The sequence below is a fragment of the Hyperolius riggenbachi genome, chromosome 10 (assembly GCF_040937935.1).
Source record: "Hyperolius riggenbachi isolate aHypRig1 chromosome 10, aHypRig1.pri, whole genome shotgun sequence".
Classification (NCBI taxonomy): Eukaryota; Metazoa; Chordata; class Amphibia; order Anura; family Hyperoliidae; genus Hyperolius; species Hyperolius riggenbachi.
In genome coordinates, this window is record NC_090655.1 from 48,959,287 (window position 1) to 48,972,805 (window position 13,519).

Here is a 13,519-nt window from a genome sequence, read left to right on the forward strand (position 1 = left end):
TTCCAAGCCGCATGTCACATGATGCCAGTGGAAAGGCGGAGCACGCTATACTGTGGGAAGATGGCGGCGTCCTGTAGGAGGAGGTTGTGACTGACCTGACAAGAGGAGAGGTGAGAGGCCGGTCTGCCCGGTACAGGTGTGTGTGCGGGGTGTAACGTCAGGTCCTCAGCATGTAGCTGCTGTTGCTTGTAGAGCAATTCACCGCGATTGCTTGGAAGGAAAACTACTAGCCAAAGGTGCTGCTTAGGGCAATTAATGTCACCTGACACAGGGATGCTGGCTACTCTGGGCAACTGGTTTGCTATATATCTGGTTTGCTGTACACTAGTCTCGCTCCAAAGGCAAAGTTTGCGAGAGGCAAAGTTTGCGAGAGATATCGACATACGAGTTTTGCAAGGGAAAGCACCCTTGTTAATTGCGCTCAGGTCCCTCAAGATACTGACAATTCATAATGACTTCTTCAAATAACAAAACATTTGTAAATCGATTAGAACCTAAAGCACAAAAGCTTGGCTCAGATTAGTACACAGTAACGTGTACGGGGAAAAGTTATGTGACCATAAGTGCCAGAATAAACTGATGGTTTTTCAGTTTTGAGTTAGGGCCCATTTCCACCAGAGCAGAAACCTGGCCCAATCTGCAGAGTTTCCCCGCAGGGGAAACTCTGCCATAGGACACAATGGCGCTGCCGGCCGAATCGCTTACCTTATTGATTCGGCCGACATTGCCATCAGTTTCCGTGCAGGAGGTTGCGAATCACATAGTCGTGCATGGCTTATGGGATTCATCAGCGTTCCCGCAGACCAGGAAGTGCCTTGGCATGTCTTGCAGCCCCGCACGGCTCTAGTGGAAACGGGCCCTTAAAGGTGTCCAGGGTTGGAGCTGTCTTGATTATGTTTGGCAGTGCATTCTACAGATTAGGGGCAGCATGACAGAATGCTCTTGCTCCAAAGGTTTTTTTTAGTAGAACTGTGGGGGTGGTCAAGTTATTGGATTGTTTTGATCTAAGGCTGTGGGAGGTGTGACACAGTTGCAACAAATCCTTCGGGTATCCAGGGCCTAGGTTGTGTAGGGATTTGATAGTTAGCATGCCAATGTTGAAAAAGATTTGGAGCTAGTCTACTTTAGGGGACCCCGCAGGAAACCTCATAGGGAAATCCAAAATGGGATTGGGTGGACGGCATGCTCTTCAAATTCTAAGTTTCAGATCGGTTGTAATAAACTACACCCACCCTGTTCAGCCAATCTTTTTTTTTTTTTTTGTCCAACAGACCAAAATCAGATGACAGTTGGGCAGATTTGTTGGATGTGTGTGTACAGACCTTTACTGCAATTGTTTGATTAATAATATTCAGCATTCTGTTAACCCGCATTCTATGGCTATCATTCATAAAGGACCAGTCGGTAGTGCGGGAAAACACCGTTCTTCTCCGCAACCGGTACTTAAGACTTCTGGGTGGTCATTCATAAATAAGTTGCCTGTTGCGATACAAGTGCGGAGGTTTTCTGGAGGAAGCTGGCGGTAGCGTGGCGGAAGACATGCGGAAACATAAAAGCTGCCCGATTCCCTCCGTGCGCTCCTCTGTCTGATGCTGCTTGGGAGGTCCGTCCCATTCATTTACACGTAATCCGGGCCGCCTATCGCTACTGTCGAGCAAGCGGTATTTTCCTTCCGCATACCGCTTGCTCTAATCTTTATGAATGGACGTGTTTGTAACTTTTTCTAGATAAATCTAGAAAAACTCCGCACAAGGCGGAAATGTTTCGCTCTACACGGGAATGTAAGCTTTTCATGCGGAAAGAGCCTTTATGAATGGGGATTTTGCTGAGTGTACGGTAAAGTCAGCGGTATTAAGCATTTCCGCATGCGGAAATGCTTTATGAATGATAGCCTATGTGTCTATGTTTTCTGTCTCTGCAGATGTGGGCTGTAACTCCACTGTTGGTGGCCAGTCAGTCTGTGGGCCCCTGTCTGGTCCAGGCCTCCCGTTCATTCTCCCTTGGTAAGGTTTCCTCCAGAAGCATATTTGGTGTTGTAGTTGTCAAACAGAACAATGGAATTAACAGATTTTTTGGACTTAGAGGACTAAAACCAGGGAAAAAATAAACTTTCATGTTTCAGGGGCATTTTGTGGATGCAGTCCCCCAATTATTGTGTTCCTTCTCCATGCCCCTTTGTGTACTCCTGTATCCTTCTTTGTGTCTCCCTGTTGCAACGATCAGCAATGTCTCCTCTCCCTCCCCTGGCACAAGGGGTATAGTGAGGGAGAGGAGACGTCACTGGTAGCTGCATTTTCCGATGCTAATTGCATATGACCCATAAAGGCACAATGCATTTGCCTTTATGGGTCATGACTGTGGCTGTCCGACTCCTGCAATGCATTGTGGGACTTGTAGTTTCTCAACAGCTGGAGGGCCAAGTTTGCCCATGCCTGGTCTAACCTCTACCCCTGTGTAGCGTCGCATACACATCACACCACTCACGTGACCCAGACTCGTCATAGCTCCGCAAGACAGACACAGCGAAACTGCTTTCCCCTCATCTCTCCCATTCAAGGATTCTGGTCTGCTGGTGGCTTCAGTGGCATGCAGGCATAGGGTATATATACATGCTTGGCGGTGGGTGCAATGCGACTTTTGGGGGAGAAATGGTGTCTTATAGTCCAAAAAAATACGGTAAATGTATAACACTCGTAAAGTGCTATTTTCCTGTGAGGCTTGACAGCTGCAGCCACAAAGGGCGCACTCAGTAGGCTGCCCAGGTTTTGTGTAGTCTTAGGCCCCGTTCACATTACAAATGCGGACGGGCACGCACGCGAAACGCAACGCGTACGAATGCACGCCATCCGCGTTTGTATGCGTTGCGTGGCTGATCCCATCACTGAAAAGTGAATGGGACAGCCACGCGTTTTTGCAAAAAATGCGTGCAGCATGCGTTCCCGGACCACACAGGTCCGGAACGCATGCAGTGTGAACATCAGACATTGCACTCTATGCAATGTCTGATGTCGTGCGTGTCGGCCACCTGCACGCGTTTCCAAAACGCGGCTGGAAACGCGTGCAGTGTAAACGGGGCCTTACTGTAGTGATAGGTATTGGCATATGCCAGAATTGGAATCTGAATCTCTTATGTTAAAGGACACCTGAAGTGAGAGGGATATGGATAGTACCATATTTATTTCCTCTTAACCATCCTGGCGGTATGGACGAGCTCAGCTCGTCCATCACCGCCGGAGGCTGCCGCTCAGGCCCTGCTGGGCCGATTTGCACCAAATAAAGAGCAGCACACGCAGCCGGCACTTTGCCAGCCGCGTGTGCTGCCCGATCGCCGCCGCTCTGCGGCGATTCGCCGCGAGCAGCGGCGAAAGAGGGTCCCACCAGCCGCCTGAGCCCTGTGCAGCCGGAACAAATAGTTCCGGCCAGTGCTAAGGGCTGGATCGGAGGCGGCTGACGTCAGGACGTCGGCTGACGTCCATGACGTCACTCCGCTCGTCGCTATGGCGACGGTGTAAGCAAAACAAGGAAGGCCGCTCATTGCGGCCTTCCTTGTTTATTCTGGGCGCCGGAGGCGATCGGAAGAACGCCTCCGGAGCGCCATCTAGTGGGCTTTCATGCAGCCAACTTTCAGTTGGCTGCATGAAATAGTTTTTTTTTTAATTTAAAAAAAACCCTCCCGCAGCCTCCCTGGCGATCTTATCAGAACGCCAGGGTGGTTAAGCGATACCAGTTGTCTGGCTACCCAGCCTGCACCTCTAATACTGTTAGCCATAGACCCTAAACAAGCATGCATCAGATCAGGTGTTCTTACATTTTTGTCAAATCTAACAAGATTAGCTGCATGCTTGCTTCTGGTGTGATTCTGACACTACTGCATTCAAATAAATCAGCAGGACTGCCAGGCAACTAGTATTATGTAAAAGGAAATAAATATGGCAGCCTCCATATCCCTCGCTTCACGTTCCCTTTAAAGGACACCCGAGGTGAAAATTATCTAATGAAATAAACATTTGTATCTATCTTCCTCCTCCTAAAAATGACAATACATCACTAGCGCGGCCACGCTAGTGAAGTGTCACAGTTGCGATACTCCACATCTCGTGGTGCATTCACGCGTAGCATGCAGCCCTATATTTAGCTTGCACTGCTATAACACAGCTTAATGAATCAGGCTATTTGAGTTCTGTTGCCAGCTAACCATTACACACAGTGCACTGCTAGCTAGGACTAACCGCTGCTTAATTCCACTGCCTTAAGGGCCCATTTCCACTATCGCGAATTCGCATGTGGTTTTCGCATGCAAATTCGCATAGCAATACAAGTGAATGGGACTGTTTCCACTTGTCAGGATTCCTTTGCGCTTTTCTGTGCAGAAAAAAATTTGCATGGCAAAGCCATCAGAATTCGCATACCGCTATGCGAATCGCATACAATGTATTTAATAGGAAATTCACATAAGGTTTGGGTATGCGAATTTTCATGCGAATTCATAGAATCAATGGAAAAGCACACCAGCACTGCCATGGTTAAATTCGCCTACATCGTCATCCATGCGAATTCGCATGAAAATTTGCATGAACCCGCATGCAAAATTCGCATCCGCATGCAAATTTTTACCGCGACGATTCGCACCGCACAAGTGGAAATGCAGCCTCAGATATGAGGCTGGAACAGGCCTAACTTCTCTTGAGGTAAAGGATGTTGGGACAATAATGATTAGAGATGATCAATGAGATGATAATTTTCCAAGTTTGTTGCAAATATCATGCATTGTGCAACTGAGCCAATCAAACACGGCAGGTGCTGCATTTGTTTGGCTCAATTCCAAGTGGCGTGCTATTTGCAACAAATCTTATCTCAAATACAAATACAGCCTGTTCATTACTTCCCTAAAATCTGTTAGTTGGGGAACATTGAAAAAGCCACAGGTCTGCCATGGAAGGTATTTTAGTGGAATTTAACCTGCATCCATCAGGTTAATCTCCTCTTTTTCTTGAACATTTTGCCACATGACTGCAGAAAGCCGGTAACTGTTATTTAGCAGCATTATAATGAACAACCCCCCCCCCCCCCCCCCTTCCCCCATCAGACCATACACTGCATCAAGTTGACCTGCATGGCTGTTGTCCCAAAAAGAAGCCTCTTCTAAAGATCACACACAAGAAAGCCTGGAAACCGTTTGCTAAAGACAAGCAGACTGAGGACATGGATTACTGGAACCATGTCCTGTGGTCTGACGAGGCCAAGATAAGCTTATTTGGCTCAGATAAAGCTGGTGTTAAGCATGTGTAAGGCTGCCAGGGGGCCCTTTACCGAGTCTCGGGAGAAGCGCCCTCCAGCATGAAACTGTATGGGATACCGGTCATTCAGGACATTGTTTGACTTGTTTTCATAAATAATAAAGCATCAGCAATTGCAGCAGTGCCTGAAATGTGCTTCTCCTTCCCTGTTCATACTCTTTTGGGCCGTGGCACACCGGAGAGCATTTTTGAGGATTGTTTTCGTAAACAAAAACAAAAAAAAATCCATTGACTTGCTTACTTAAAATTGTGGCGAAATGGCAGCGATAGCTTTTTTTTTTTTTTTTTTTATGCAAATCAGTGGAGACATGCCAGCGCATTCAGACAGAGGTTGTTCCCGAATGATCTATTTGCATAGATGTGCAGAGCTCCAGAAACTGGACAACATTCATAACTTTATAATTACGATTCTATTTACGATCCGATTAAATCCAACATGTCCGATCGGGATTCTATTAGATTCAAAACAATGGCAAATTGAATTGAATCGAATCCCGATCGGACACGTCGGATTTAATCGGATCGTAAATAGAATCGAAATTGAATCTCACAAAGAATCGTATCGTGTAGATGGGGCTTAAAAAGTTTTGAATACAGATTGATTCAATCTGTATTCAAAACTTTTTAGATTAGAATTAGTACATAATTGCATCTGTTTTGCATTCAAGGCATGTATTTAGCCCTAGTGGGGCTCTGCATGCCTCTGTTGGTTTTCATTTCAGGTGCAGCCTTGAGCGCTGTCATTTGTCTGCCAAATCAGTGGAAGCGTTTGGTTTTTTTTTTTACGAAAATGACCCACAAAACACTCTCCGGTATGCCAGGACCATTAGTCATCGTTGGGAAGATTTGGTGTTTTTGGGTCAAATCACTATATTTTTGGAAAGTTTGATGAGCTTTACCTGCAGTCTCTCATCTCCTGTTGGTTCTCCAGGTTGCTGCAATATGGTGCGGAATTTTATGCCACAGCCCAAAATCGTTGACCGCTGGAATGAGAAGAGAGCCCTGTTTGGGGTGTATGATAACATCGGCATTTTAGGTGAGTCATTTGTTCCTCGCTCCCAGTTCTTCCTAACCTTACTCTGAGGCCTCTGCCTACAGTGCTGGATAGTGTACTGGTTAAGGGTTCTGCCTCTAACACAGGAGACCAGGGTTCAAATCTCGGCTCTTCCTGTTCGGTAAGCCAGCATCTGCTCAGTAAGGAGACCTTGGGCCTACTTCCTTACTGCCTTTAGCGCAGGGGACCCCAAATTTTTTTGGTCAAGGGCTGAGTCAACATACTTCAAACTAATGGGGGCCGGAGTATACATAATATGATGTAGAAAACATTACATTAAACCTAGGTAGTGTAAACTATTGCCTGTTAACACATGCAGCCTTTTTGTCTCCCATTTAAAGAGACACTGAAGCGAGACTAAATCTCGCTTCAGGTCTTATATATAGCAGGGGCACGTGTGCCCCTGCTAAAACGCCGCTATCCCGCGGCTTAACGGGGGTCCCTTCACCCCCAACCCACCCCCCGCAAACCTTGGTCGCAGACTTGGTCGCTTTTCCCCTCTTCCTGGAGGCAGGGCTAACGGCTGCAGCCCTGCCTCCCAGCGCGTCTATCAGACGCGCATCGCCGCCTCTCCCCCGCCCCTCTCAGTGAAGGAAGACTGAGAGGGGCGGGGGAGAGGCGGAGATACGCGTCTGACAGACGCGCATGGGGCAGGGCTGCGGCGGTTAGCCCTGCCCCAACCAGGAAGCGCTCCCCCGCTGCACGGAGGGGGTTTGGGGGGACAGGGACCCCCGTTAAGCCGCGCTATAGCGGCGTTTTAGCAGGGCACGCATGCCCCTGCTAGCTATGAGGTCTGAAGCGAGATCTATTCTCGCTTCAGACTCTCTTTAAAGCAGTCATCAAGCAAGTAATGCTACCCAGAGTACTACTCACCTGTGGCTTTCTTTAGCCCCTGGCATCCGATATGTCCCTCACCGCAGCTCCACTCTCTGCCACTAGCTCCCGTTCCCCAACGGTGCAGAGGCCAACCTTGCCTGGTCGTCCTCTACTGCATGAGCGACTATGTCAGTAGTTTTGCACCTGCGCAGTACGTTTCAGACCATGTGGAGGTGACTGACAGCAGCGCTTGCGCAGGCTCAGTAGAGGACACCTGGCGAGTCACCGTCGGGGACCATGAGCCAGTGGCGTAGAGTGGAGCTGCAGCAAGGGACATAGCGGCTGCCAGGGGCTGGAGGAAGCCCCAGGTAAGTATTACTCTGGGTAGCATTACTTGCTTAATGACTCCTTTAAAGGGGAACTGAAGTAAGAGGTATACGGAGGCTGCCATATTTATTTCCTTTTAATCAATACCAGTTGCCTGGCAGCCCTGCTGGTCTATTTCTCTGCAGTAGTATCTGAATAACACCAGAAACAAGCATGCAGCTAGTCTTGTCAGATCTGACTTTAAAGTCTGAAACACCTGATCTGCATGCTTGTTCAGGGGCTATGGCTAATAGTATTAGAGGAAGAGGATCAGCAGGGCTGCCAGGCAACTGGTATTGCTTAAAAGGAAATAAACATGGCAGCCTCCATATACCTCTCTTCAGCTCCCCTTTAACCAAAGCAGAAATTATGCCCCCAACACAGCATGTGCAGATAGTGAAGAAAAAAAAAAAAAAAAAACTTTGCACCAAACAATGAAGCATACCCAGGGGACAACCTGTCGTCCAATTGGACAGCAGTATCACCTGATGCAGAATTGGATTGGAAGCCAGCGAATGACTGCTTGCTAGATTCTACAGTATGTGGATGGGTGGTGCCAGCACTGCTATTCTATATGTGAGCCACAAATATTTTAAGTTGCATTGGACAGCATCTGTAAGTTATACAGGTTGTGAGTGGAGGGCCAGTGAAAAAGCCTCAGTGAGGGCCAGTGAAAAGGCCCGCATTCGGCCCACGGGCCTTAGTTTGAGGACCACTGCTTTAGAGCATGTCCTGGTGGCTGCAGCTCTGACACTTTGAGTCCGCCAGGAGAAAAGCGCAATATAAATGTTCTGTGTCTTGTCACTTAGGAAAATTTGTTACTAACATTTTCTGTTGCTTGTGTTTTTACAAATGCAAAAAATTTTAACCTATGGAAATCAAATGAGGCATATCTCACTTATATGTCTTTTTGTGTGTGTGTTCTCCTCAGCTGATCCAGCATTAGCCACTTAAAGAGACTCCGTAACAAAAATTGCATCCTGTTTTTTATCATCCTACAAGTTCCAAAAGCTATTCTAATGTGTTCTGGCTTACTGCAGCGCGTTCTACTATCACCATCTCTGTAAGAAATCAACTTATCTCTCTCTTGTTAGACTTGTCAGCCTGTGTCTGGAAGGCTGCCAAGTTCTTCAGTGTTGTGGTTCTGTGATGCATCTCCCCCCTCCAGGCCCCTCTCTGCACACTGCCTGTGTATTATTTAGATTAGGGCAGCTTCTCTCTTCTCTCTTATCTTTTACAAGCTGGATAAATCCTCCTCTGAGCTGGCTGGGCTTTCACATACTGAGGAATTACATACAGGCAGAGCTGTCTGCACTCTGCAGGAAGAAACAGCCTGACACTTCAGTGGAAGATAGCTGCAGGGGGAAAGAAACACACAAATGATCTCTTGAGATTCAAAAGGAAGGGTGTATACAGCCTGCTTGTGTATGGATGTATTTTCTATGTGTGGACATACTGTACATCAACCTACTTCCTGTTTTGGTGGCCATTTTGTTTATAAACAAACTTTTTAAAACTGTTTTAACCACTTTTAATGCGGCGAGGAGCGGCAAAATTGTGACAGAGGGTAATAGGAGATGTCCCCTAACGCACTGGTATGTTTACTTTTGTGCGATTTTAACAATACAGATTCTCTTTAAAGGACAACTGAAGTGAGAGGGATATGGAGGGTGCCATATTTATTTCCTTTGAAACAATACCAGTTGCCTGGCGGTCCTGCTGATATATTTGGCTTCAGTTGTTTATAAATAGCACCAGAAACAAGCATGCAGCTAATCTTGTCAGATCTGACAATGTCAAACGCTTGATCTGCTGCATGCTTGTTCAGGGTCTATGGCCAGTTTGCGCGGCCCGGGTCGCATCCTAAAGACCGCATTCCTGAATACGTTGGCACGTCCTGACGTGGTGTGATTTGGTGCCCTGTTGCCATGGAGTCGCAACACTGGAATCGGCGATCAGGTGAGTTTAAGTTCCCCATAACCAGCTGCTCACAACTCTGCAGAGAGGAATCCGGCCGCCTGTCGGTGGGCTGTAGTAACTGCGTACGCAAGCCGTAGTTTGCCCAGCGATGGTCTATGGCTAAAAGTATTAGAGGCAGAGGATCAGCAGGACAGCCAGGAAACTGGTATTGCTTTAAAAGGAAATAAATATGGCAGCCTCCATATCCCTCTCGATTCTGTTGTCCTTTAACTGTCTTCATTAAAAAAATTGCATTAGCGGTGGCACTTTTCCCAAGTCTTGGGGCTTGAGACTTTCTTCCTCTCGCCCTATATCCCATGAGACTCTCTAAACTTTTTCATGTTTAGAAGCCTTCCAGCATGTAGGCCATTTTGTTTGTATTAAAATTTTGGCCCACATCGCTGATAACATGAACTTCATCATGACACATCAGGTTCACTTTAAAAAAAACATTACAAATAAACTGATATGCAACGATGAAGGCCCTAACTTATCAGTGTCCTCAGCTGCCAGTGACATGTGGGTGGGATGGTCGCATGTTTTAGAATTTTGTGCCATTGAAACATGGTAAGAGCGCATTCACCCTGGGAATTGCAAAATCGCTAGCATTTTGCAAATCTTTTTTTTTTTTTTTTTTTTTTTCCACTGTATGAAAAAGCGATTTTGGAGCAATTGCATATTGTGTTTAGAATCTCTAAAAAATGCTCCATGCACTTTGTTTGCTATTTTAGCAAATCACTGGCAATCACTACAGTGAGAACTCTGCCATACACTTTACATTGCAGTAGTGCTTTTCAAAACTCTAGCGATCATCAGCGCTGCTGAAATCACTAGTGAAACACTCCAGTGCAAATGAGGCCTAAAGCGCTGGTTCCAGTATTAGCTTTGCAACAGTACGTTTGGGGTTTTCAGCACTCTGTTCATTCACTATTCCTAAATGATACTTTTCTTCTTCCTTGCTCCCCAAAACATAAACAGTAGGCATGACAGTACCTGAAGTGCCCTCTTGTCCACTGTGCCAGTAGAGCCCTTAGCCAAGCGACAGATTGCCTTTGCCTATGATGTTTTGTGCCGGCTGATGGGGAACATGGGCACAAGTAATCTGCATGCGTGTCGCATGGCTAAGGGCTCTGCTGGCACAGTGGACAAGTGGGCACTTTAGGTACTGTCATGCCTACTGTATAGGACTTTTATGTATTATGCGGATTGCAATGCTTTGATTTATGAGATGTTGTTGACATATGCAAATCATAATGTTGAAGAGTCGGTAGATTTGAATAGAGGTTGTGTTAGTCTCTTACAGTATTCAGCATACTCTGCATTGCTGTGACGCCATTCTGTTAACCTCCTTAGCGGTATGCCCGACACAGTGTCGGCCATACCGCTCTCTGTCCTTAGGAGTCCCCCAGAATTAATTTGCACACATGGCTGTAAAAGCTTTAGCTAGCACTAGGCTAGTTAGTAATGGTGTCCGGCACCCTCCGATCGCCTGCGGTTCCCCCCTGATTCCCCCCGTTTATACATTACCCAGCTTGGATCCAACGATTGCGCAGCCTTCCAGCACAGCTTCGGTCTTTCTATGGGGAGGAACGGGTTTGTGCATGACGTCGGTGACGCCATGTGCGATCCTCCCCATAGTGAAGACCGGAGCTGTGCGGGGAGGCTGCGCCGATCGCTGGATCCAGGCTGGGTAATGTATAAACTGGCTGGATTGGGGAGTGACGGACACATTTACTAGCTAGCCTAATGCTATCTAAAGCTTTTGCAGCCATATGTGCAAAAATCGAAAAGCGCACATGTGAACACTCTCATAGGGAATCATTGCACCAGTCCTTTTGGGGTGATTACTAAAATCGCCAGCGCTTTAAAAATAGCCCGCAAGCGCTCATAGTGTGTATGCCCTTATGGGGGGCGGGGCAAATTCCTGTGCTCAGTTGCCTTTTAAAATATGCTCTTACTTAGTGCATTTTCTTGCCTTTGTCAGTCATGAAATGATCCTGGCTGCTGTGTAGAATTTGCCTCTTTGTTGAGTTCATCGCCCACTTACTGTCTTTCTGCCTGTTGCAGGGGATTTTAAAGCCCACCCCAAGGAGCTTATTATCGGCCCATCGTGGCTGCGAGGCTATAAGGGGAACGAGCTGCAGAGATGCCTGAGGAAGAAGATGATGGTGGGAAGCCGAATGTTCTATGAAGACAGGCTGAAGCTAGAAAAGAGGATTCGCTACCTCTATAAGAGGTTTAACCGCTACGGCAAGCACCGCTGAGCAACTCCAGGCACTGAGCGCTACGTCCTTATTTATATCGAAAAATAAAATGTCATGTTTTATACCACCAATGAGTTCTCGCCTTTTTATGAGCCGTCCAGAATGGCTCCACACATTGGTCGCTAAGAAGTATGGCTGAATGGGAGAGAAGTCAGACTCTGTATTGGGAGTATAGTGATGTAGGTCTGCCAATTTCCAGTTCACTGATTTCTGCTGCATAGATTTATAACGGACATATAAAAGTGCCTTTCAATGTAAAGTGGAGCTGCTGTCAGCATTTCCCCTCTGCTATAGTAGATTCAATGAAACCATATACTGAAAGTAAACGTATGAGCTGAATAATTGTGTATGTAGTACTAGTAAATGGGTCAAAACTGCAGTAAATAACTGAAGTATTTAATAGTAGTTCAAATTATTAAAAACACACAATAAAACAGTATTCTGTTTACTGGTTACTGATAAAAAGCAAAGTCAGCACTTGCATGTGATCACAGCAACATTCACTCCTCACACATTCCAAGCGCTTCCTCTCTAGCTCCCATGCAATATCAATAAAACCACGTATACTTTATCCCTCTCTACTTTTTGCAACCCTCCTATTGGCAGGATTAAAGGATAGTCTTTAGTATTCCTCTTCTGTCAAAGAGACATCAAATGTTGCTTTCATATAGATTCAAGACAACTCACTTAGTCCAGGAGGGGGGAGAGGGGTTCCGGACTTGCTATCACCATTGACACTCCACTCTTACCACCAACAGTTAGTAGTGGGCTTCCTATGTCTGCACTCCGTCCGTACATTGCACGGACGGAGTGCAGACATAGGAAGCCCACTACTAACTGTTGGTGGGAAGAGTGGAGTGTCAATGGTGATAGCAAGTCCGGAACCCCTCTCCCCCCTCCTGGACTAAGTGAGTTGTCTTGAATCTATATGAAAGCAACATTTGATGTCTCTTTGACAGAAGATGAATACTAAAGACTATCCTTTAATCCTGCCAATAGGAGGGTTGCAAAAAGTAGAGAGGGATAAAGTATACGTGGTTTTATTGATATTGCATGGGAGCTAGAGAGGAAGCGCTTGGAATGTGTGAGGAGTGAATGTTGCTGTGATCACATGCAAGTGCTGACTTTGCTTTTTATCAGTAACCAGTAAACAGAATACTGTTTTATTGTGTGTTTTTAATAATTTGAACTACTATTAAATACTTCAGTTATTTACTGCAGTTTTGGCGCAAGTATTCATTGTTACTAGTTTTGTTGTTTTTCGAAGGGGACGGGAGTGTTAACCCCTTGTACTTTGCAGCCTTACTCTAAAATTAATTTTAAGCAGAGCGCTACAACTGTGCATTTTAAAAAAAGTACTAGTAAATGGTTTATTGATTAGTAACATAGATCAGACTCATGTTTTATTTTCAGACTGAATTCTAAATGGCAACCATGACAGTCTGATGTTAAATTTAACCTTAAAGGGACACTTAAGTCAAACAAAAAAAAGAGTTTTACTCACCTAGGGCTTCCAATAGCCCCCTGCAGCTGTCCGGTACCCTCGCTGTCTCCCTCCGATCCTCCTGGCCCCGCCGGCAGCCACTTCCTGTTTCGGTGACAGGCTGGGGACGCGAGTGAGTCTTTGCGTTCCCAGACACATTAGCACCCTCTATGCTGCTATATGATATATGCTATAGCAGCATAGATGACGCTATTGTGGCCAGGAACGTGAAGAATCACTCACGTCCCCAGCCTGTCAGCTCCTGTCACCGAAACAGGAA

General features: G+C 46.3%; 1 protein-coding gene across 1 annotated transcript; it reads left to right on the forward strand.

Annotated features, from left to right (window-relative positions):
• Positions 1–114: 114 nt before the first annotated feature.
• MRPL51 (mitochondrial ribosomal protein L51) lies at positions 115–11,823 on the forward strand. Its single transcript, XM_068258504.1, has 4 exons — positions 115–136; positions 1,922–2,003; positions 6,229–6,333; positions 11,560–11,823. The coding sequence occupies exons 2-4, from the start codon at positions 1,922–1,924 to the stop codon at positions 11,754–11,756; spliced, it is 384 nt and encodes a 127-aa protein (XP_068114605.1). The 5' UTR covers positions 115–136; the 3' UTR covers positions 11,757–11,823.
• Positions 11,824–13,519: the final 1,696 nt, after the last annotated feature.